Genomic DNA, 27,128 nt, shown 5'->3' on the forward strand with positions numbered 1-27,128 from the left:
TTGCTCAATTGATGCATCCCCAATCCACAATAAACATCAAGCATAAGGTAACAATACCATTACCTCCTTCCTAAAAACCTTCAAGTCCACCACTATCCCACCATAATAGACCTGTAAAGAAATGGATGTCCTCGAGAGAAATCTCTAAGAACTCTTCCTCAACCCTAAAAAACACCAAGAAAATGATACATCTCTAGGAGGTTCAAAATACTTCTCATGGAAAAAGAACAGAAGAATTTAAGCAACACACATTCAATTACAACTATAGTTGGCTCTACCATTCCCTTGACAGCTAACCCCATGTTCACATTCTCCCTAATACACATCCACTACCATTAACACATGCATGCAACTATCATTTATAACCCTACACCAAGGGCACAAAATAATCTTTGATACCCACACATATGCAAGTCTTCCTTAACAACAATGCCAAAACCCTCAAAAAATCAAAATTCAAAAAATTAAAAAAAAGAAATGCAGAGTTTGAAAAGGTGCCTACCTAGAACAAAAAAGGCAAGAAACAATCACTCATGTGATCTATGGTCATCAAAACAAGGTTTTGCCAAAACCTTCTCCTCTCTGAGCTGCACTGAAATTGAATAGTATTTGTCGTGATATTTTGCAATTTCTACATGCAAAACACATTTGTTAGCTTCTGTTTTCTTGCCCCATTTTGTCTCTAGCTTATCACTAATTGTTTTTCTTTGATGCTTGCTCATGCTTGGTGTTGCTACGTCTAAAACCTAATTGGCACACAAATCAATGGTATTCTAGAGCTTACATGTATTTGGGTGTCTGCATATCACTCCTTTGCTTGCTTATCGCCATTGTGTCCCTTGCACACTGTAACGAATAAAATATATAAATAATATAAATATAATGTAAATGATAATAATCATAAATGATTATTAGTTAATTAGTAATTAGGTTGAAGAGACATGTCTAAATGAGACATGACTCTTCATGAAGAGACACTTGCTTGGTATATAAGCAAGCCTCTTGTTCTCATTTGTAAATAATTCATTCTTATTCATTTTATTTAATATATATTTATATCCTAAATGGATATCTTGACATTCCAAGTCATTTGGAGTAATTAATCTATAGAAGGAACTTTGTTCGCTTCATTTGGTATAAGAGGAGTTCGGTCCTCTAGGTTGCTTAACCAGTGCACAGAGCTCGTTCTCCTATCCAAGTCTTTGACTATCGAAATTCGTGAGTTTCTCTTTTTCTCCTTTTTTTAGGCCTTTGGCCATAAAAAAAATTAACCAAAAAAAATATATAAAAGTAAATAAATTAAAATAAATAAATAAATAAATAAAAGTAAAAGAAAAAACAAAACGGATACAAAATCTCATACCAAGTATATTTAAAACTTTTTACATGGAGAAACCCGTGGTTTTAAAAACAACCCATGGTAATTGCCAACAAAAAAGAAAAAATATTTAAAACTTTTTATGTGGAAAAGCCAACCCATGGTAATTGCCCATGGTATTTTAAAAAGTTAAAAAAAAAAAAACAAAACAAAAAAAAACAAAAGAAATACGTTTTACTTTTTACGTGGAGAACATTTTAACGGAGGTTTTAAAAGCAACCCATGGTAATAGCCCATGGTATTTTAAAAAAGGATACTATGTAAGCCTTATGTATTTTAAAAAAGGATACTATGTAAGCCTTATATAGCTACATATAAAAGGAAAAGTGGGTAACAAAAAAGTATATATAAATTTTATATAATTATAATTTTATAATATATATAAATTAAAATTATATAATATATATAATTTATAATTATATTAAAAAAATAAAAATAATATATATATATATATATATATTCTTATATAAAAAAATTTATTAAAAGAGTGAACAAAAAAAAGAAGAAGAAGAAGAGAATATTTGAAATACATACATATATATATAGATTAGATTTTTATAAGAGAGTAGTGGAAATATATTTTATAGATTAAAAAAATATATATATATATATAGAGGAGAGAGAATATACCATATAAAAATTAAAAAAATAGAAAAAATAAATAGATAATTTGTTGAAAAAAAATAAAAATAAGGAAGATAAAAGAAGTGAAGAAAAAGAAAAAGTGTGGAATCCATGAATAAGGAACAAAGACAATCAATCACAAGAGATATAGAACAATTAATTACAATATTTGACCGACAGATTGAGAAGAGAAAGAGAATGGATTCCTTCTTCAATTCTCTACATCCATCATCACTTCCACAGAATAATGTTATCCAGTGTACCGAGAAAGTGCAGTTAAAAGATCAAGAGAATGACAAAATAGCCAAAATTCAACAAAGCAAGGAATGCGAACATAAAAATCTTGTGGATATACATTACAAAGAAATAATGGAAAAGGACGAAGAAATTTCTCGTCTCAAGGACCACGTCGAAAAATTACTGACACAAGTGAAGAAGACTAAAGTTTCAAAGAAAGAACTCAAGCAGCATTTATCAGAACAAGAAGAGGAAAATTTACGTTTCAAGAACCTTCATAAAAGTTTATTAGAACAAATCAGAGATCTAAAAGATGAAAAAATTAAAATTCAAAACACTGAAAATAAGGTTGATGAATCAAAAACCAAAGAACTTTTACGTCTAAGAAACCAAAATCAAAGTCTGCTCAATCAAACTAAGAAACTTAAGGAGGATAAGAAAGCATTAAAAGATAAGTTGGAACAAGTCACTCAAGAAGAAGTATCGAAATCTCCAGTCACAACAGTTCAAGTTGAAAATAAGGGAACGAATACCGATCCAGTGAATATGACAACTCAAGAAGACAAGTCAGTTGAAGAAACGATACACGTAGATGTTGCAATTTAGACGATGGACATCCCAAGTGAATGTTCTATAACCAATTCAACAACATCTTCGCCGGAAGAAAATCTAAAAACTTTATATCAACATCTTAATCATGAGAATAGACAAATCAACCAAGCTGTCTATCAGGACCATTCAAGCCGTAGACAACAAAGTAATGTTCCAAAGAATAATGACGTAACATCAATTCCATCTTATGTTGACAAGTCGTTACAAAATTCCAGCGATCAGAATACTATACAGAAGATTAATCTGGGATGGTCTGAGACTCTAATCCCTTCTCAGTGCGACAATTTTGTTTGTCGCTAAGAAGATCATATCAACTTGTATCGACAAGGATGACTATTCCAAGACAGAAAGACTTTCGAAGCCGGAAAAGAGATCAAGCCTTTTTTCATCGACAAGCTTTGAGGACAAAGCTTTTTGAGGAAGGAGGCAATGTAACGAATAAAATATATAAATAATATAAATATAATGTAAATGATAATAATCATAAATAATTATTAGTTAATTCGTAATTAGGTTGAAGAGGCATGTCTAAATGAGACATGACTCTTCATGAAGAGACACTTGCTTGGTATATAAGCAAGCCACTCCTTCTCATTTGTAAATAATTCATTCTTATTCATTTTATTTAATATAATATTTATATCCTAAATGTATATCTTGACATTCCAAGTCATTTGGAGTAATTAATCTATAGAAGGAACTTTGTTCGCTTCACACACTTGCGATCAATTTGTCAACTTTTGTGTCACTCGACTCTCTATACTATTATATTTTTGACTTAGGATGAAAAATCCAATAGAGAGAGAGAGAGAGAGAGATAAAACTATAAAACCAAAAGGGAGTGTTGGCCTCCCATTTTGTCACCTTCAATAATTTGGTTGCCCTTTAAACACTTACATCCTACCTTCATAACTAGATATTGCCCATTTTATCATACATATTTACACTTTTGAAGCTAAAACCCTTTGCCAAGCATATAGAGGTAAAAGTTGCTTATTTTTATTTATTCCTATGTCTTTAATACATTAAATGGATTTTAAGTTGATTTTATTGATGACGAATTGTTTAGTCCAGTGACTCCAGTCCCTCTACCACTAGTGCACTTCCAGTACCTGAGTTCATTAAATGACAAACACACACTTTTTCATACGAAGATTGGCCAGAAGGTTTTTGAAGAGGGCCAATCTGAGATCTTCTGGTATTCATCAGATCACACTCAGGTCCAATGTGGCAGCCTCCAACTTGTGATTAAAGGTTATGGCCAAAATCCGCAGCTATTTCCAGGCAACAATCTCTGAACGTGATTTCTGGGCAGATGAAGGTAAATGAAAATCTAAGACGTGTTTTTCTAAAGATGTGGCAAATTGAGTAAAATGCAGATTGTTTTCCAAAATAAGGCACAGTTTGAGAGTTATGGCTGGTTCTTTAACCAAGATTTGCCCAAACTTCATGTTGTGCCCAGAACCAAATACAACACTTAGACTAGCAAATCAAGTTGGCTTATGGTTGGAGATTAGTTTGTAATTGATTCTCAAGATATTTCCTTTATTCATATTCTTTCAGATTGAGCAAATGGTTGTTTTGTAAGTTTTTCCCAATTCCAAGATTGCGAAGTTTAGTTCAGCCTGCTCTTTGTATAAATGGGGCCAGGGCAAGTAGTGATAAAGGGGAATGTGGCTAGATTATGATGTTGTATTAGAGATCCAAAGAGCTGAGTTCTATTATTCTGTAACTAGAGGTCTGATTTTTAATAGATGAAGCTGGTTGATTGCTGATGATATTGCACATTGGTTGTAGCTTGATCTGATTGACCTGCAAGAATGCTGACCAAATGAGAAGGGCCCCTAAGCTGGTAAGCGTTGCTTCATTTCTTCTGTTCTTAATGTAGTTTTAGTTCCTTATATGATTTTAGTCTAGGATTTTATTTCAGATCTGTTTTGGTCTCTTATATATTCATTGAAAAAAATGATCTTTAGTATAGGAGAACAGAATTGCTTTCTAATGTATTGCAGGAACACTTACGTGAAACACTGTAATCAGTGCTTGGAAAACACCCTTGTAAACTCCAACCCAGTGGAAAATGTATTTTCGTGGTGTTGCCTAACATTTAAAGAACTTTCTAACTAGATCTCTGAGTTTGTAGCTTGGTTCCCAAATTATCTTGTCTTGTTTGTTTTCATTCATTGCATTATTTTGAGGAAGTGTTGAGTTTGATCCACTACGGATTATCACTAATGGATCAAGACACCAGTAAGCTACTCCTGCAAAGTTACATGAACATCTTTGTATGAAATATTGTAACTCAAAACCTTCATAGCATTAGTTGTCATATAACCCAGTGACAAATTCTAGAGTGTTAAGTGTTAAATTCCAGTAGTTGAATTTGAAAGTTTGCATGATTTTTCAGTAATTAACAATGTTACCAATTATACTCCCACTTCATATTGGAATCAACGAATTCTACAACCCCATTAACCTACTTCAATGGTCATTTGTAGGACATTAATAAAATGATATTATTTTATCTTAATTAGGAGTATGATCTAGAGGCCCTTAGTACATTGATACCTACATTCATCATTGGAACATCTAACACCTTGTTCCCCACTTTCATCATTGTTGGGATACATTACATTTGGCAGTGTTTTAAAGCCTTAGGCATATTCACACCCCACATTGGTGCCATTGCCCTTGTACCAATGCATCACAACCAATTCAATATTCTTAATGGTATACTCCAAATATTCTGATGTCATACACAACATAGTTATTTGTGTTCATCATATCTAGTGACAAAGATTTATCAAATTATTCTACTTCAGTATTTTTTAATTAATATACTTAGACATGGATCAACTATGTATTCTAGTCTGTGGCCAAGATCACACATTTATATCACATAGATCCACAGTGTATTTGACATGGTGGTTATGCTTACATTTCACCTGAACATTTGGTAGATTTATTTTTAGAGAAAAAGGCCAAAAAACAGCTAATTGGTGAATAGTAATACCATCTTTAGGGAGCATCTATTAAAACCTTGATTTGGTTATACATGTCCTGAACCAGTGGTTAAATTGAATACACCAAAAAAGGTACCTCCATTATAACTAAACTCAATTTCCCATGCTCTTAAGATAAGATAGGACCCAAAACTCATATTAACACCCTTCATCTTATAATCTTAATGGGCAAGACACCTTGGGCATGGATTTTCATCATTAAATACACACTAATAATGGATTGGGTGCAACTTTCCTTAATAACTCACATGCACAACTTCAAAAAAAGGATATATATATATATATATATATGAGCATCTATTAAAACCTTGATTTGGTTATACAGGTCTTGAACCAGTGGTTAAATTGAATACACCAAAAAAAGTACCTCCATTATAAGTAAACCCCAATTTCCCATGCTCTTAAGCTAAGATAGGACCCAAAACTCATTAACACCCTTCATCTTATAATCTTAATGTGCAAGCAACCTTGGGCATGGATTTTCATGTGAGTTATTAAGGAATGTTGCACCCAGTGCATTATTAGTATGTATTTAATGAAGAAAATCCATGCCCAAGGCGTTCACACTAAGAAGAAAACTTGTTTTCTCTAGAAACCCAACAGGGAAAACCCGCTTCCTTGATGTGGTATTTTATTGATTGTTCTTGAGCAATTGATCCATTACAAAGCAATACCTCTCTGAGAAAGCATTTTGCTTCTTCTCAAAAATCTTAGTTGATACAATTGATCTCAGCTTGCCTTGACCATTGTTTGATCTCGGCCATCTAGCACGCAATTGTTCCCCTGTTGCTTCCTTGACTTGCCCTACCTCTTGCTCCTATTTCTTAGCGCCACCTCATTTTGTAGTCAAACTAATGAAGACTCCACTTAACTGAAGCTCCAACTCTACGCATGTTAACTTGATGATTATTCCAGTAAAATGGATATAACTCATCCTAACTAAAGTCTAACTCATGAACTCGCAATCATACTAGGAGAAGGACAATTCGAGGTCTTCACTGGCTAAGGCACGAGCCAAAAGACCTTTACTTGCTACATTTTCAACACACAAAACTAGGAAGGAACCAAAGTCAAGGGCATGGAAGTCAACAATCAAACATCTGAGGTATAATTTTGTTGTAACTCCTCTTTTGTCATTTAATGGAGATCTTCCATCTTTCCCTACCCTGAATAGAGACCCTTTCAAGTTTCATGTTTATATATTTTGTATGCATTGAATTTGCATGATCATTTAGGTCTCTTATGTTTATAGATGTAAGTAGAATGAATGGTTAGAGATTTGGGAAGCTTTTTTCAAAGTAGTTAGGTCATGTTTGTTGTGGTGTGTGCAAGTTGCTCAAATGACCCCTTACAGAGGGTATGTTCGCTAGTTTGCCAATGTCTACTCTAGGGTCTAAACTGAAACTGTTTGGAATTCCCCTCTATCTCCTTTTGATAAAAAGGGCACAACTTATCATCTAAAGGTCCTATACCAAGAGATTGCTTCACAAATTTTACCCCTATTGAGACCTTAAGATGCTTTTGCCCAACCTTTGTCTAGGGCATACCCTCTAATTAGCACAGAAAAATCATTGAAAGAGGCTTTGTACCCCTTTGATATTGCAAAACCCTCTCGACCTATGAGTCACTTCACCATTATAAATGCAACTTCATCTCTTACTATCTCCCTTTGGGGAAATCCCTGGATCAAGAAATATACTTCAAATTTTATGGTTGATCTAAAACTTTACTGAATTTTGGCCCCAATTCTTGACTCTTGATAAGTGGATCTATTTGGAAACCCCTTCTCCACGAGGAAGTTTATATTCATCCTTGTGCACATGATTCTTCTTCCTCAGCCTTAGTTTATGGGCCTTACAAGTGCAACACACTAGCACCACATCAAGGAAAGAAAGGTAGAGGAAGAGGACAAAGAAGAGACCTACCCACTATCGTAATGATTGTGAAGGGAGTAATGTAAGCCTTGATTATGTCAACCACGGAATTCTCAAGGCTAAGGGGGCTTGGACATATAATCTTATGAGGAACAGTGGGGAGGGGTAGAGAAGATCAGAAAGACCTCTCTCCTAACTTTTGAGGTGGTGGGGGCGAAACTCATGTTGGAGGTGTTGATTTTTGGTAGCATTGAATGTGCTCTAGCCATGAAAATTGGTGAAGAGGCTAAGTCACATGAGATCTCCAAGGCCCAGAAGTCGTTTGGAGAAATTCCACCCGGATGAAGAGATATTAAAATAATTAATATTTTTATTGAGTTCCTAAGTCTAAACTTAGTAAAATTAAAATATTAATGTGTATTAATATAATATGGGTGAGAAAGTTCTAAATAACGAGTATCAAGCCAAATCTAATCTTAGCCATTGATTAGGGATTTAATCTCGGCCATTGAATCGTCAACGAGAAAAATATAAGAGGAGGCTTCAGAGTCAGTTGGAGACACACCAAGAGAGATCAAGAATTCGATTTTCTGGGGCAGGGCTTGCTGAGGAAATCAAGTGACTGATCAGTTGCAGAGAGGGGCAATTCAGCAAGGGATTTCGATCCAAGGCTAAAGGATACATATCAGAGAGGCAGCAGAGTGCCAGAAGAGGCAGCGCAGAGCCTAGGAGGGTTGACGCAGAGGCAGCAAGGGTTGACATAGAAGCTAAGGAGGCTAGCGCAGAGGACGCAGAGGGCCAAAGAAGCTGACACAGAGGACGCAGTGAGTTTTAGAGGCTGCGCTGAAGTGATTGACTGGGACAGACTGAGAGTTGATTGGTTGATGCAGAGCCAGAGAGGGTGACGCAATTCCGAAGGGGGTGACATAATCCCAGAGAGGGTGACACAGTTCCAGAGGAGTGCATGGATCAGCTTTCGTTGTCCAGCACAAGGAACAGCAGAGTCACTGTACGATTGTTCATCCAATTGCTAATCAACCGGAATATCTGTCTCCGGATAGAGGTATTACTGCCAAGGATATTCTTTGAAGGGTGAGCCATTTCTGGCACCCTATTTGTATTCAGAATCTGCCTAATAATAAAACCCTCATATATGTTGCACCGGTTTTCCCGAATTGGGTTTTCCGGGGACGATTGTCCAAAAATAACAGTGTCCCTTGTGTTGTCTCAGTTTAATTTAGTTGTTGATCTGTATATTTGTGAAGGTTGCAATTGTGTTTACTTCGATGTTTATGTTAATAAATAACTTGTTAATGTAAAGAACAAATAGAAGATAGTAAACCAGATATTGCAGTAGGGGTTTCTGATGTGTTAGATTCAGAAATCTTCATAGGAGGATTAGCTACTCATGCTCACCTAAAAGGTGAGACATTATAGTGAGCAGATCCAACTTTGAGGTATCATCGAGGTGATCTACCTACAACCAATGTAAGAGGAGGTCCATTGTCTCATAAATATACCACCATCTAATCATGGATGGGGGAGTCATCTTAATGCTAATCACCTCCACCAACAAATATAAGCCATAAGAAACAAGTAAAAAACCGAGCATAACTAGGCCTAGAGAGGCCCTACACAATCTCTCACCTATGAATCAACAGCTCACTAGCATATAAAGCTTAGCAAAAATAGATCACAAGGGAGTCTATGTTTTTGCCTAAGTCTCGAAACAAGTAGTGTAACCTCCTTCAAATTTCATGGTATCTAGGACACCTGAGGACAAAGTGTTCCTCAAACTTAATCTCTTAGAGATGGCATAACCAACAAATCCCCTCAAACATTGGGATGCATCGGTTTGTCTTGACTCTTGACCCATAGGTGATGTGAGCAAACCCAAAATTCATTGAGTGGGATCTTGAGGCCATGCACCTAATGATGTGGAATGTTGTATGTAGTCGAGATGGACAATGAGAAAATACATTAGCTGCATGAAGTTCTCATGAGAAAGGGTCATCTTGGGACCAAGACTCTAAAGGAGGGAGGTCCAACTAATCTAAATGTATCTCTGATAGATGTCGTCCCTCATTGCCTTGTTGGTCTCCTTTTGTGGTAAGGAGGTGACAAGGGACATCCAAAGAGTAACTAAAAGGGGGGGACACTCTACAGATATGACCATACACTAGAGGAGAGAGATGGTCTCAAAGAACCAACCATGTTTGCAACTAAGGAGGAAGCCCCTAGGAGGAGCACAGAGAGAGATAAGGGTATTGTCACAACCAAAGGTGGAATCTCCTAAGGTGTGGGTCCTGTGTGGATAAAAGAGGTTTCTTAAGATGTTCTTCAAGCATAGTGAATGAGCCCCAAACTCATCCTAGACAATGGCCTACAAGACTGTCCATTTGCAATAGATCATACGCTGGAACATGATAGTTTGAATGCCCTCACCACGAGACCAATACGCTGAAGTTAAACTATGTCCCCAAACTTCAGCTCCATAAAGAACAATGGATTTAACGATAGTGTCAAACAGGAACCACTTCGTCAGGGTAGCATGAAAATGCAACTTGGAATACTGGCACTCTAACACAGAAAGTAACCTTTTCAGCAGACAAGACTCTAGGAATTCACGATAACTGAGATCAGGTGAGACATACTAAGATAGCGTAAATCTGCTCTTAATTTTTCCTTGCTGTTTATTGGCCAACAGATATAGCTGGGGAATCAAATCTGTAACACTTTCTTAACAGAAAAACTGATCTAATGTTGTTCTTGCTTAACCATACTAACCCTAGTAATGCAATACTGGGATATTTATTTCTTTATTCACTGAATTCGAACATTTTTTCTCTTCACTAGAACAGCACGTAATCTACAGGCATGCATTTTAACTTTGATGACTAGAACATGGAATATGTAAAAGTGAAGATTCAAAAGAGAGGAACCATTTCTGCCTGTTCTTCTCTAAAGTGAGATTCATAATTAAATAAATGACAGGGAGGATATGGGATCCCCTCACATAACATAGCTTCTATTGACATACCGAAGACTTCTATAGCTGGTCTAAGCAATACAAATTTTCTCCTAATGCTATCTCACCAACTTGAATGACATACCCAGCACTATTTAACAACTTTGATGGTGAATGAGGAACTGGTTTCCATCATATTTGGTAATTTAGTTGGATATGGTTTCTCCTACCGAAGACTTTGACCTTTCAGAAATTTTAAGATTTCAGTTTGAATGATCCATGGTCAATAACATTTCAATTGGGCTATCTAACCACACCTAGCCTGGAAGCCATCCACACTAATTGGGATAACATTTTTTTAGCATAGTTCTCGTCAAAGACAATGATCAGTATTAGACATTCCAATGATTACAAATCATTATTGGATATCGCTAAGATTATAAATGAAAGAATATAGACCAATGTGGAAAAAGTCGAAGTCGGGATTAAATCGGCAAGGGTCCAAAAATTGGAAAACTCGTTAAAGTCAGGAATTTTTTGGAAAAGTCAGCAAAATTAAAAAAATACAAAAATATTCATTTAAAAAAAAAATAGCATCTAAAGTATCCACAACATCAAATAAATGCATTTCCACATAAACTTGTAAAGAAAGCTAATATATAATATGTATATGAAGTCTAGTGCTACATCACATATCAAAATAGTGAATCAATTCCCAAATCTTGAGTCTTGTCTGAGTCAGACCCAGCCCCTGGGGATGCAAATGGACTCAGTGGTCCTCTAGAAGCAAAACCCTAGGGAAGCAACTGTATAGTTGTATCGAGACATTCTATTATAAAATTGGAAACATCCCTCCACTCTGCCACGGGATGGGGTTTTTTTGGTTAAAAAACATATTTAGTAATGTTACCTTTAGGACTTCCTAGAAAAGAAATTGAACGAGTTTAAATTGTTAAGATTCTGAGTAGAACTCTAGTATAGTAAGAGTCTAGATTGATGAAATTATTGCGAAATTCTAAAATAAAATTGGAAACATTCCTTCCACTGTACGAAAGGATCTAGTCTTCACTACTAGAAAGATTCATACCTTGGACACTGAAATTGGAAACACTCAGGATAAGCTTTCCTTAGAAGCAACTCAGTCCATTCAAAAGAATATAAAATCCACATGCATAAGCATTAATCTACATTATTCCAGAGAGAAGATCTAAAGAGAGGAAAAAATATATTGTGTTATGCAATTGAAAATGACTTCTTCCTCCCTTATTATGACTTTCTTAGTAATATGTTTAACTTTTACACTGGTACTCTCTCAAGCAGCAGAAGTCCAGAATGATGTAGCAGGTGGTTTTTGCAATTGTTGTAGATCAATTTACTGGATTAGTTAGTAGCTCATAATTATTTGAAAAGTGAATGTAATGATATTTATTGTGCAGGTGAAAGTCACTCGACCCTCAAACCTATGAAGCTACATGATAAGATAAGGCCTGAGAAAACCGTGGATCTTTCCAAACTGAACATGAAGAAACCAGATCTTCCCATTTGTCAGATTTTTGGCGATTTTTTGGCTGGACTCCTGATATAATCGGGAGTATTACGATTTAATCCCGATCTTTTCAGAAAAAGTCGGCCGATTTAATTGGCCAGCTGAAAAAATCGGGTTTTTACGATTTTTTCCCAACTTTTTCCACACTGCTTTTTACAAAATAATTAGAAATGGCAACATTCTGAAGCTCAAGACTTGTAAAGGTAGAGGAAGTTAAAGCTAGAAATCATGAGTAGCAAACACGCATTTACCTCCATGAGGTTCAGATTGAACCCATCTGGACACTGAAATATCCAAGTTATCCGTGGTCTTCTTCCGCTTTCGTCCTAATTCAGCATCTGCTGAGGATCTTAACTTTGCCCGTCCGACAATCGAATGGCTTGCTAAATCCTGTTGAGATTTAATAGAATCTCGCAACCTGCGTTTGGTCCTCCCTTCAGCACCATCATTGCCTTCTAGGAACTGGAATCCAGTTCTCTTTGATGACCACCGACTCGGGAGAGATACTCCACCATTTGACAAATTAGACACACCCAGTTGCTGATTGGAATTTGAAATAAGCGTCATGAGCCGATTCTCCAGTTTTGAAAGACTAAAACGAGATCACAAAGAAAAAAGGTATCAGCTCATGACACCATATAGTTGGAAACAAGAATATTACTAAATTTTATTTGATGCTATTACAACTCGCGAGGAAGTAAGACAATTCACCTACAGTTCATATCTTCTAAGAGCCTCGTCTTTTCCCATTTGTGCTAAATTCTCAGTATCTTCTGAAATGTCCTTTAGCATATTACCTGCCAAAGCCACAAGTATTTTTACGTGCAAATGGTATCACTAAGCATCAGAGAAAGAAATGACAGGAAAACAATTGTTTGAGTCAGCTAATACCCTGCTTTTAATGGCACTGAGTTAATGTGTGGAAGCCTTAAAACCATATTCTGTATATTTGACAAAAAAATTGACTGTGTCTAAGTGACAGAGAGAAACCAAAATTTCAACATTCTTGGTTAACATAGTTCTATTTTACAGCCTATATTTGAACACATGCATTTTTATCATAAATATTGAAACCACAATTATGACCCCAAAATTTCTCAACAAAGGGAACTTTAGACAAAAAATAATATCCATGGAATATGCATTGAAACGAAGATTTTAATACCCATAAATATAAAGTAACTTTTCAAGATAAAATGAGCTAGCAAAAGAAATCTAACGACTATTGCTCCCCAGTATTGAGTCATTAACTCTTGTTGACAGTGCTGAATGTTAGACATCCAACTGTAGGCCCCACTAAGACTATAAATTTTTGAAGTCCCTGGCATTAACACTCACAGAGAGGTAATAAACTTGAATCTTGTAAGGCTAAAAATACTACTATTCAGCATCTATGTAAAATGTACATATTTTACTGATCATGAAGAATTCAGAAAGGAAAACCCCTGGACCATTGACAAGGACATACAAAGCCATTCTCTACATATTGCCATGACACAGATAGGGCCCTCACTTGAGCAAAACTGGCGGTAGCATTGTAAGCAGACTACTGCTGCCCAATCATTATTGTTCAACTCTGTGCAATCGTAATTATGAAATATAATATAATATTCATTAACTGGAACCTGTCAGTGGAAATCTGTGGTACAGGAGCCCTAATGTTTTCTTATCGATGAACTAATGAAAAATGAGTTTTGAGCTCATAAAACTTGTGTACTGTTATTGATTTCACCACTGCTAATTTGTTCCACTGTGCTAAGTTGCTAGTTAAGGGCTTCTAGTGTGTTTATGTGCTCAGTTTAGTCATAGATCAGATCTTGGGCCTATGGAATTTTAACATTGAACTGCCTTTTATTTTTTGCCTAGGTTTAATTAATCACACTCCCACATGTCAAAGGCTTTGTATTGATTTTGGGAATATGGGGAACCTTTTGAGGGGACAAACTGCCAAACACCAAGTTGCAAGCCTTGTGGAAAGGGATAAATGGAGGGACTAGCCACTTATAATACCACCTTCCAGGAATCTCAGGCCATGAAGTTGACACTTGTACCAAAGTATCCCTATAAAATCCAGTAACAGATTTAAGAAGCTATCCACAAACTGTCAAATAGGCAGGAAGAAAGTGAAGCTACGAAGCTTGAAATTGCATCCAAAAGAATAGCAAGAACCATATGCATGTCAGCGACAAGGAGAAGTGACACAGGCTCCATTGGTTCGCAATCCACAAGAACATCACCGTTCTTTGTTCCTAACATGAACTAGGAAACAAACTGTTACCACCCAGATATTCTCACCTTGTAAAACTTAAGGGAATCCAGATAACATTATGAAATAAACCATTCTTTGACCGTGAGTTGCATGTGTGGCAGCTCAAGAAAGCGTTGTATGGGCTGAAGAAGCACCTCGTGCTTGGTACACCGGGATAGAATCTAGATAGCTACTTCACCGGGTTCGGCTTTACGATGAATGAAGCGGATGCTACTTCAGGGGAAGTAGTGGAAGCCACTATTTACAGGCATCTTGTGGGTTCACTCATGTACTTGGTGAACACACAACCAGATATGTGCTATGCAATTAACCATCTTAGTCCAGCGATGGTTAGGCCTACCACGTTGTATTGGAAGGCAGCAAAGCATGTGTTGAGAATCGAGATACCTCAGGGGCACGTCTCAGTATGGATTATGGTACAGACGGACAAAGGGAGTGAAGCTTCAAGGCCTCACCGATGTAGATTGGGAAGGGAGTCCATCCGACAAGAAGAGCACATCAGGAGGTATCTTCAGTATTGGGTCAGCGGCAGTTTCTTGCTACAACAGGAAACAGAGATCGGTTGCACTCAGTTCAGCAATGTCATGACAAAAGTTAAGTGCTTTCATTGTCATGAGTTGGGCCATTTTGCTACAAATTGTCCCCTCAAGAAGTCCAAGAAGACCTCAGGAGGAGTGGTGGGTGAGGCTTTGGCCTCTCAATTCGAATTGGACTTTTCCCTCATTGCATGCATGGTGTCATCAATGATGGGAAGTGTATGGTACTTAGATAGTGGAGCTTCATTCCACATGACTGGCGACAAAGAGTTATCCAGTGACCTGGAAGAGAAAGATCTCCATATGCATATCAAAATGGGTGACGATGGGAAGTAGTGTTACCAGATTGGGCATGATTACTTTTCAGAGGGAGCATGGGGCTCCACTCACCTTGAAGAATGTTATGTATGTGCTTGGGCTAAAGAAGAACTTGGTATCCGTTGCCATGCTTGAGGATAGAGGCTATGATGTGATCTTCTCGAAAGGAAAGGCGTTCCTTCGACACATAGCCACGAGTCAAGTAAAGAAGATAGGGATTCGGGTGAAGAATCTCTATAAGTTGGAGGTAGAGGAGTGTGCTGCTTTGAGCACAAAAGCAAAAAGGGTGCAGAGCTGAGACGTTGGTGAGTTGTGGCACAGGCGATTGGGCCACTTGCATCATGGGGCTTTGAAGATATTGCAACATATCTCTACCGGTCTTCCCAAAGGTACACTTGAGCAAGTTGATACATGCAAGGGGTGTACTTTGGGAAAATACACCAAGTCTTCCTTTCACGACAGAGACAGTCGAGCAGAGGCTATTCTAGAGCGAGTCCATTCAGATGTGTGTGGACCATTCTCGACAACATCCACGGCCAAACACAAGTATTATGTTATATTTGTTGATGACTATTCTCGTAAATGTTGGATATTTTTCATGTAGAAAAAAGGATCAAACTTTCACAAAGTTTTGTGAGTTTAAAGCATTAGTGGAGAAAGAGTCGGGCAAGAAGGTTAAAGCTCTACAGAGTGATAACGGTGGTGAGTATGTCTCAAATGAGTTTAAGAACTTCTGTGCAGCGGAAGGGATTAAACAGGAGTTGACGGCACCCCATAACCCTCAGTAGAATGGGGTGGCCGAGAGGAAGAACAAAAGCATAGTAGGGGCAGCGAGGGCGATGTTGCATGATTAGGGCCTACCACTACACTTGTGGATTGAGGCATGCAACATAGCGGTTTATGTTCAAATCTGTAGCCCACATCGTATACTTGAGATGAAGACACTAGAGGAGGCTTATTCCGGTAAGAGGCCAGATGTTGGTCACTTCAAAAATTTTGGGTCATCGGTATATTGCCATGTGACCAAAGATGCATGGAAGAAGCTTGAGTCGACAGTAGAGTTGGGGATATTTGTGGGGTACATTGATACACCTCACAACTATCAAGTGTACTTGCCGACCAACAAGATGACAGTGGTTCGCAGGGATGTTAAATTCGATGAGGAGAAGGCCATGCGAGTTTCCCTTGAGAGGGAGCTTGAGCTACTTGCGGATGAGGAGCCTTTAGCTCCTAAGGTTGAGGAGCCTCATATTGATGTGCAGCAACCACATGCAGAGGATCCGAGAGTGGAGACATCCACTCAGGCAGAGTCTTCCAAAGAGAGAAGAAAGCGCACCAAAGGGGCTGACAAGTTGTTGGATGATGCACGAGAGAATGTGGGAGCACCCACTTCTTAGCACAAGCAGAGGAGGTCACATGAGAGGTATGCTAGATACATGGCTCTTATGGGCGAATGTGTTGTGACAGAGCGATCTTCCTTTAAGGAAGCAGTGCAACGGTCGGTTTGGCTTGATGCCATGGAGGAGTATGACTCCATACTTCGTAAAAGTCTTTGGGATGTGGTCCCGAGACCGGAGAACAAATCAATGGTGAGCTCCCGTTGGCTTTACAAGATAAAGCAAGCTGCAGATGGTAGTGTGGAGAAGCATAAAGCTAGATTTGTGGCCCGTGGCTTTTCACCGTTAGAGGGAATTGACTATGATGAGACCTTTGCTCCTGTTGCAAGGTACTCGTCAATCAGATCTATATTGGCACTATCAGCACAGAGGGGTTGGAAGATACATCAGATGGATGTGAAGACAGCCTTCCTTAATGGCATGATTGAGGAAGAGGTGTACATAGAGCAGCATGAAGGTTTTGAAATCTTTGACAGTGAATCACATGTGTGCTGGCTCAAGAAAGCGTTGTATGGGCTGAAGCAAGCACCCCGTGCTTGGTACACCATGATAGATAGCTACTTCACCAGATTGGGCTTCACGATGAGTGAAACAGATGCGAACCTGTACCACATAGCGGTTGAAGGCAAACTATTGATCATTGTAAATTGTTGAGCAGGTAACTGGAGGAAGGAGGATACTACTTCGGGGGAAGTAATGGAAGCTACTGTTTACAGGCAACTTGTGGGTTCACTCATGTACTTGGTGAACACACGACCAGATATGTGCTATGCAATTAACCAGCTTAGTCAAGCGATGGTTAGGCCTACCAAGCTGTATTGGAAGGCAGCAAAGCATGTGTTGAGAATCAAGATACCTCAGGGGCACTTTTCAATATGGATTATGGTACAGACGAACAAAGAGAGTGAAGCTTCAAGGCCTCACCGATGCAGATTGGGAAGGGAGTCCATCCGACTAGAAGAGCACATCAGGAGGGATCTTCAGTATTGAGTCAACGGCAATTTCTTGCTACAGCAAGAAACAAAGATTGGTTGCAATAAATTCGGCAGAGGAAACAGAGATCGGTTGCTATAAATTCGGTAGAGGCAGAGTACATGGCTGCGAGTCAAGAAGCATGTGAGGCCATCTAGATGAGGAAGATCCTGGATGGTTTGTTTGGTCAGCAGATGGATCCAACTGTGATTTACTACGATAATCAGAGTTGTATGAAACTCTCTGAAAATCCATTTTTTCATGATCGGTCCAAGCATATTGATATTTGATATCATCATCTCAGAGATTGTATATTGAAGCGAATTATGTTGTTAGAGTACATTCCCACGGAGGAGCAAGATGTTGACATTTTGACAAAGGCATTGTCAAAATGTAAATTCAAGTTTCACAGAGACATGATCGGGGTTGCTGATAATCCCTTTCTTGTTGAGAGGGAGTGTTGAGAAATGGCAACGAAAAATTCCAGTTTAATTCGTCCTTGAATTAAACTGCAAAATAAAATTGAATTCTATTCTCATAACTTGTAAATAGTTAATTAAGTTTAATTAACTTAATTAGCTTAGGAATTTCGAGTTGGAAGTCTTTCTATAGTCATGTATATGTTCTCCCTAAGTTTGAGGGGTCCAGTATGAGTTTAAATTGAGTTGGAAATTAGATCACTTAGTTTACTGAGTTAAGTTCAGTTAAATTAGTTCTAAATTGTTTTTGGAACTAATAGAGGACTAATAATCAATTGACGCACTAATGCATCCACTAGTCCTACTCCAGTTAAGTGAAGATTCCCTCATGAGAAACTCATGCATGTCAGTTCAGAAAAAGACCCAGTTGAGACTAGAGTGCAGGGACAGTGTACTATCAGTGATATTATTTACTGGAGTGTAAATATCATGCATGCATCAGAGATTGATCCTATGTTTGGATTGCGTAGTTTTGGAAGCATGAATTCCTTTTAAGTACAAGCTATTCATCCTAGGAATTACGCAAGAGATTAAGAGCTTGGAGAGCCGCAAAATTGGCTGTGTTGGTCAAGAGCTAGCTTATGAGCTGAGAGAGTTGAGCATACTTGTGCAGAATTGTTCTAGTGATTAACTAAAGGTAGCAAAACCAAAGGCATGCATGTGCCCTCTTCTCTCCTACATACATGTGCCTCCCTCACACTATTATGCAAAAAAAATTAGGCAAACTACCACCATAGCGGTTGTTGTATGGGCCTGAATTAAATGCACCCTTTCTACTACTGATGTACATACCTGCTATTGCACCTACCCAGTGTGTGTGCCTTGGCACTATAATATAAAGAAGATTATACAAGCATAAACAAGTGAAAACTAACATTCCCTCTTAGTGCAGAAATTGTTCTCCACCAAACCCAAACTCTCCCTGAACATCTCAAACTTACCTTTTGTGGGGAGCTTAGTCAAGATATCTACAACCTGCTGATCTATCTAAACATACTCTACAGCCACTGCTTCCTTCTAAACTTTCTCCTGGAAAAATTGGTGATAGATGTCGAAGTGCTTGGAGTAGTCATGGAATACTGGACTATCAAGGAGTATAATAGAACTCTAATTGTTACAGTGGACCACAATAGGCTCCAACATCTCACCTATTAGCTCTACTATCAACTTGTAAAGCCAAATGGCTTCACAAATAGCAATTTTGACTACCACGTACTCTACCTCTATTGAACTCAACACCACTAATGCTTACTTCCTACTCAACCCAATCACTCCTAAGCCCAATCTAAAGCAACAACTTGAAGTACTCTTCTTGGCACCAACATCTAGATTCCTCTACCTAGTCAAAATCAACAAACCAAAACATATAACAGGTTTGGTATTAACCATATACATCAAAGATCCAATCAACTATTATACATCGAAGTATCTACCAAATCTGAGTCCAAACCTATGTGCAACTGCATATTTGGTGCTATAGGAGAGCCAAAGGTTTACATTCCATCATCCCAAATCTCTTCAAAATCTCAACTACATACTTAACCTATCTATGAAAATGTAACCTGGACCTACCACGCCCATGAAATAGTGCCTTAGTCTAGTGTCCTTCATCTAGAACTCTCATGCCAGCTTTTCCTTACACTTTAGTATGAGCTTCTCAAAGCTCCTTGTCCATATCAAGTCACCTACGTATGGGACCAAAACATGCAAAACATATCTATAAAATAAATAATAAAGATTGGGGTCTACAGAAGTCTTGGTGAAGCCCAAACGTAACAAGTACTCATCAATCCTAGAGTACAAAGCACACAATGAAGCATGCACGTGTGCATGTACCTAAAATTAAAAAACCCATCACAAATGTTCACCCTGGAAAAATATAGAAATGCATATAGAACTAAACTAAGTCTGAATTGAACTAAGGACGAGTAAATTGAGTATGAACTAGAGACTGACCCCTACATAACAGCAACTTGCCTTCCAAAGGAACTATTGTTACATCTACCTCCATCAACCCTCAATGTTGTGCTCACATCCCAAGGTATGGATCTACCATGAGGAAGGAGAAACAATTGCCAAGCAACAAGGCAAAATACTCTAGAAAGGGTCAATGCAAGCAATGAGTGCAAGCCAATAGAAGCCACAACAAATACTCCCCAATAAGGGAAACGTTGACGCCAATAAGAAAAAAGCTTGGATGAACACCAAAAACATCAGAACAAACCCAAATGCATGGTAGGGTAGCCAAGGCCAATGCATGCTAGGGTAGCCATCAAGGGAATCACGCTCTGGATTACCATAGGAAAGTTGATGTGCCTTGAAAATGATCTCAATTCTTTTTATGTTGTTCAAGTAGCTAGAGCACGTATAACTATATTCACTCAATGAAACATAACAAGTTAGGTTGTAGGAAGGCCAAAATTCTTGTCTTCATTTATTCTAAACTTCACCCCATATGTCAAAATAAAGAACAATATACATCAAGGGCCACAAAGAACTGGCATGTGAATCCAAAAGATCCCAAGTAGTTTAGGCAACCATAATTGACTAAGGATACTTCAACCGCTAGAACTGGATTGCAAGCATCAATTCATGAGAGTCAAGAAGCCATGTGGCTTTAACAAATTCTTTCAAAGTTTGGCTTTCAACAGCAACATCTGACCACACTCTGGTGTAACAATCGAATCCCCATTATTTCACCAAAGATCCAAATCAACATCAAGCTAGCAAACACATTGAGCTACACATGCATTTCATCAAAAAGTCTCTACCAAATCGCATCCTTGAAGTGCTCTATTGCCAAACAAATGATCAAGTTGCAAACTTTTTCACAAAGACCCTTGCTGAAGCAAAAGTTTTCCACTCTTTGATCTATGTTTGGAGTTAAGGAGTTTCATTAAGGGTGATAGACTGTAATTCCTTCTTCCTTCTCCTACTGTGTCACCTCTGGAAATCCTTCAATCTTATCCCCAGTTGTTATTTAGAGGGCATGTTAAGATATTTAAACACTTATGAGTTATTTAAGATCAACTTGGTCTAATGTGTCTTTAGGTAAAGTGCGTTTCTTTAGAGTACTTTTGTAACTAACTAATCCAACAATCACAATCATGTTATAGACATAAAGAGATTTGACAGCTCTTCTCCTCAATAATAATGGCACTTGATCTGTGGCTTAACCCCCAATTGGTCATGATCTCTATTTAAATAGCATAGAGGATCATTTGTTGATGCTCGATTGCTGAGATATTTTCATGCAATCTATTTTCTTTTTGCATTGAAATATTGTCTCAAGTAGCTGTCTAGGCTAGGGCCATGGACTGTCTCTTTTTTAAGGTCTTAACCACATAATCACAGGTGTATTGATTTTTGGTCTCTGCATGTAAGGGGTTGCCTTAAGGAATTCAACCTGTGTGGATGTGTTCAACCTCTGCGAATATACCACTGTTTTAAAATTCGACTGAATCGAATCCGAAACAGCCGAGTTGATCCGAGTCATTGAAGAATTTTATGACCCCGCAGAAAAACCAGTTCAGGAGGCCGAGTCATGACTGACTCGGCAGAGTTATTGCATGACTCGGCTGAGTCATTCATGACTCGGTCAACCCGGCCGTTTCTGCATCTACTCGGCCGAGTCATTAAATCCGGCCAGTTACCCAAAAAAACAGCAATTTTTCTAATTTTTTTTTACTTTTTAACATTTAGCTGATTGTTGGGGACTCCAAGGTATTTTCTAAATTGGCTAAGTGCTATTTGGGGTCCATTCCCCTCTCCTAGTATTGATATGCTATTCAAATTTCATGGTAATGTTAAATTCTTAAAGTAAAAGGATCAAAATGAAGATTAAGGAGAATTTACTTAAATTTTTAACATTACCATGAAATGACTCAAGATGTTTGAGAGTGGTTCCGGCCTCATTGGATTTCATATGGAGAAAGTAGAATTTAGATTTCATTCAAAATCCAACAGACTTATTAGTTTTTCAGGATTTCAGGATTGGAGGATTGCAATGTTTCCATTGAATTTTGTCATGTACTAGGGTATGGAACTCATATTTAATGAAGAGCACCAATCCCTCTATGTACCTTGATGTTAGTGACATTGGTTGTCGAACTCCTCCGGGATTCGCTCCCAAACCAGGAGCTTCTGAAAATGTCGCTCCCACTCCCGTTTTCGCTCTCGCTCCCCACTTTCGCTCCCGCTCCCAAGTAACACTGAGCCAGATGATGTTGGCAACTCTAGCAGTAGCCAGTAGTACTGGTCACATACTTTTGTTGTAGAGGCCATTTATAGCCTCCTTGGTTATGTGTTTTTGTTTTGATCTCTATATCATCATCGTGTATGTATTGGACAGTGCACTAGGTGCCATTTTGATATAATGGATATATTCATGAGCCTACTTTGATCATATGTTGTCTTCTATCTATATTCTAATGCTGTGTTTGGAAACATGAATGAAAATCTTTAAAATTATGTGTGTTTATAAAAAATAAATATTTAATGTATTTTTTACAACGACCAAGTCATTGAAATCGAGCTGGCCGAGTCGATACCGAGCCGGAGTCGGAGTCAGAGTTGACCCTCGGCCGAGCCGGAGTCGGAGTCAGAGTTTTGAAACATTGGGATATACCCAGTTTTTTGAACACTTTTGCAGTACCAAATGTGCCATCTACCTCTCAAATACACAAGCCTACTAGTTATCAGATATATGATGATATTGAGCTTGCAAAGATGTCTCTTAACCATTGATGTATTTACCTTTTGAACATTAATATATGAAGACAAATTTTAGGTGGGTTATTGTCTCCTATGTTCTCAATTCCTTGCTGTTTGAATAGCTATGTCAAAATGTTTTGATTCTCTGTAAAATTGTTTTAAACCTTCAGAATTTTTCTATTTCTGTGCCTTCTATACACACATACCCGTTTGCCAAAAGCTCGTCTTCTCTGAAACCAAAACCATTTCCAAGTTTCAGGTGGATTCAATACAGTCTTTAGGATCACAGATAAATCAAGATGTCACTTTACTTTCCAATGATGAAAAGGAGAAGCTCGTAGAAATTGAGAAATCTAAAGCCTTATAAAGCATATAATTATAAATTCTATTTCTTAACCTGCAATAAGAAATTTAACAGAACAAAATAACAAAAAAGTAGTCATTAAGCCTTAATTTACACTAGAACAGGTTCGAAAAATAATATGTAACATATACCTGAGTCCAACATGGTCAGTGCCAAGGGCATAGTCCCGTTTCCATGCTCCTGTTCTAATCGAATATCAGAATTCTTCAACTCCTACAAGTCACATCCCTCAAATTTATTACAGGTCTGAAAAGGCAAAGGTATCATGTGGTAACAATGACAATGTCAACACAAGAATAGAAATAGAAAAATAACAGAGACATGACTTCCATCTTACATAAAGTGCTAGGAAGTGTGTGTGCTACCAGCAGCCTAAAAGAGAACAAAGTTAACATTATAGCATATGCGTTACTCCAAAATAATATTTAGATTCCAATTCTTACATTGGAAGTGCCATCAATGAAGGCGGGGATATTATTTCTGGGAAGAGCCTCACCACCATCTAGATCTCCCTTTTGAACAGCATTTCTCTCAGTATCTGAGTTTCTGCTGTCTCTCAGAAAGCCATCAATATGACCATGCTGAAGTTCGGCTGACAACTCTCCTCTTTGCATCAAACCACCATCCACCAACATCTGTCTATGCTTTAAATCTTCTGACAAACCTATTCCATTGTTCTGGATAGCTTTCTGCACAAATTAATAGATATTAGCCATAAGGGAACTCACAATTAGCCAAATATTCGATTCCCCCATTCCTAATTAGCAGAGTGCTTCTCCATCATAAAATCTATGAAAAAGTGTGAGCCACTAGGTTTTCATCACTGAAAATCCAAGTTTTATTGAGAGTACTAACAATTAAGAAATCTTGATTTAAAAAAAAATCTCAGTTGTTTAAACTTTATAGACACCACTCTGAAATGCATATCTTAAGATCTAATAAACCAAGTCTAGTTTTAGTGGGATATTTATTATTAACCATAATCATCATATAATCCTTCCAGCTATCCAGAAAAAAGTTGTAAACTAAGCAATGCTCAAACTTAGCAAAGCCGCTTCTTTTAGCTGTTTCTCCCTTTTCTTCAATATCTTAGCATGAAATTTCTGAATGTGATGCATTAAATGGTATCAGGTAGGAGTCAGGGACTCAGGACCAAACATTCTAACTAATAAAGGTAGGTACTACTAACATTCTAACTACTCCTACCTATCTTACAGATATAAGAAAGGGAGAAAGTCCCTGGCCAGTCTAACAGATAACTTAATTGGGGAAGTATCTATTTTCAATAAAAATTTCTATCCCTCAACCAGTCAATTGTCTTTAGAGCTCAATTGCATGCATAGTACAAAAACATTCATTTTTCTTTGTTGTTGCCAGTTTTCCTCCGTTTTTTGGCAATCACGTCAAAACAACCGAAAAACAGCAAGTCACTCAATGATTTCATTGGCCAAAGAAGACTTCAAACTACGGTTGAATATTCTTGATTTTTTTTCCATATGAATTTCGATATTCTAGGCATTCAAATTTTGTTTTCCGCATGAATTTCGATATTCTAGGCATTCAAATTTTGTTTTCATAAATATACCTTTCTCATTAGAAATTTTGAAACTATTGGGGAAACTATTATAAATTCTTATATTCTTTAAATGGTACAATTTATTGTTGTTTATATATCCAACATATTTAATGTTTTTCTTCCTGTACAGCCTTATTGGCCCTAATAGTTATAACAATTCTATCCCCTGCCAGCCAACTATCATTAGGGCTGCATGCTTAGTACAAAAAACATTAATTTTTCTTGCCAGTGCCAGTTTTCCTCTGTTTTTGGTTGACCATGTTATAAATATCGAAAAACAGATAAGTCAGTCATGGTTCCATTGACCAAATCAGACTTCAAACTACGGTTGAATACTGTTGATTTTTCCATATGGATATCAAGATGCTAAACATTCAAATTTTTTTCATAAATATACCTTTCTCAAAAGGAATTTTGAAACTATTTGGGAAATTATCACAAAATTGTATGATCTTTAAATTGTGAAATTTACTGTTTTTCTTTATGTATTTATCATATTAATTGTTTTTTTCTGTACAGTTTGAATGGGCTGAACGATTAAGAACATGTGTTTCCTCCTTGAGGTTACATATCAAATTCAAAGCAGGCAAGATATGTACACCTCCATAAATGAAGCAGTAAAATTGCTTTGTAGAGGGGTCGCTTCTCTCACAAACAAAAATATCTCATACATCAATTTGACATCTGGCTAGGCTATGACTTTAAATTAGGTTATAATTATTATTTAATACATTGACTACTTTTTTCGGTATTTTTTGTCCATATGTACCATAAAAAAGTTGTGACTATGCTTGCATGTGAGAGCTATAATATCACTAAGATAGATCCATCTTAACCCCAGAACTATTGAGCACTGAGAGGGAATCTAAAGAAACATATGCACAGAGCCTTAAGAAGTTGAAAATAGGAAAGGCAAAGGACTTGGTTGAACTTCAAGCAGAATATCTAAAGTGGGGAATGAGCATTCTTGCACCGCACATCATGGAAATATTCAACAACGTCATTCGACCAGGATTCCCAAGAGATTGGACAACTAGTCTAGCAATACCCTTTTTTGTGGAGTAGAATGGAAGAATTTGAAATACCTTCACATTATAGCATTGTTGTCCATAGGCTTTATGAAGAGGCATTTCAGAAAGCTTTAGAAGTGACATAGGAGTCAAGCAAAGTTTCCCTTTATCCCCTACTCTTTTTGGTTTATACATTGATAAATTGGGAGAGTGGCTAAATCTGCAAGGTGGGGATGGTGTTCGGTGGGGGGAGTTTGTAATAAAGCTTCTTTTATATGTTAATGACCTTCTATTGATTGCTAAATCGGCCCAAGGATTGCAGATGCACCTATATGCCCTTGGGCATTTATGTAAAGCAGTGGGGATGCAAATCAATACCAGAAAGACCAAAATAATGATTTTCTCAAATAAAAAGAAGCAGAGCCAGCATACGTTCTTCTTTGAAGGCAACATTCTTGAAGAAGTAAAGGAATAAAAGTACCTCGGGATTGATTTCAACAAGCAGCTCAATTGAGAGCACTGCAGAAAGAAGAGAATTTTAAGAGAGTGGAAAGCATTATATGCTCTTCAAAACAGATGTAAGGAGGCGGAGTTATGGGATTGGAAAACAATTAAAATGCTTTTAGGGCTCCTAGTTCGTCTAGTGATATTATATGGGTGTGAATTGTGGGATAGCAGCGTCCCTGTCTCAAAATGGAAGCAAATTGAGAAAATCCAAAAACGTTTGATCATGAGCAAGTTTAAAATAAAAAAGTTGAAACAGGAGCAACTTCCATTGAAGCAATTGCTATGGTGCGCCTCATAAGGTATCTTCAGAGAATTGAGCAAATGGGAGAAGGTAGATGGCCTAAAGTTATCTTCAATGAAGGAATGAGTGAAAGAAAGAAATCATGGATGAGACAAAACAACAAATGGATGCAAAAATGGAATATTACATCAATGCATGTCCCACAAATAGCAAAGGATTTGAAGAGTTATGTTATGGAGAAGTTTCATAAGCATATATGGGTAAAAGAGTAGGGTAGAAAGAAGAAGTACTATGTTCAAGAATTCAACCCCATGTGTGATCTCCAACAAAAAGAGTACATTGGAGCTAGCATTCCATGGAGAGCAAAGATTCTTATTGCTCAATTAAGAACTAACTCGCATCAATTACGGTGCGAAACAGGTCGGGGGAAAAGACCTAAAAAAGCTTGGGAAGAGCGGGTGTGTACATTTTTGGACTTCTGGGA

At 37.5% G+C, this 27,128-nt stretch overlaps 1 protein-coding gene across 8 annotated transcripts in view; it reads right to left on the minus strand.

The window, feature by feature from the left end:
- The window catches only part of LOC149264214 (uncharacterized), a 153,724-nt gene that overhangs the window by 124,477 nt on the left and 2,119 nt on the right, over positions 1-27,128 (minus strand). For all 8 annotated transcript variants that reach the window (XR_016259611.1, XR_016259621.1, XR_016259610.1 and 5 more), the window contains exons 2-5: positions 23,754-23,999; positions 23,442-23,523; positions 12,978-13,059; positions 12,514-12,854 (exon numbers count right to left, since the gene is read on the minus strand). Coding sequence is in view for 4 of the 8 variants with exons in the window: in XM_089427683.1 (XP_089283809.1) it covers positions 12,514-12,854; positions 12,978-13,059; positions 23,442-23,523; positions 23,754-23,999 (751 nt within the window). In the remaining 4 variants the exon portion in view is untranslated. The remainder of the gene's footprint in view (positions 1-12,513; positions 12,855-12,977; positions 13,060-23,441; positions 23,524-23,753; positions 24,000-27,128) is intronic.

Source organism: Pinus tabuliformis, chromosome 6, assembly GCF_031772625.1.
Source record: "Pinus tabuliformis cultivar Carrire ecotype Pingquan chromosome 6, CPIR1, whole genome shotgun sequence".
NCBI classification, from domain to species: Eukaryota; Viridiplantae; Streptophyta; class Pinopsida; order Pinales; family Pinaceae; genus Pinus; species Pinus tabuliformis.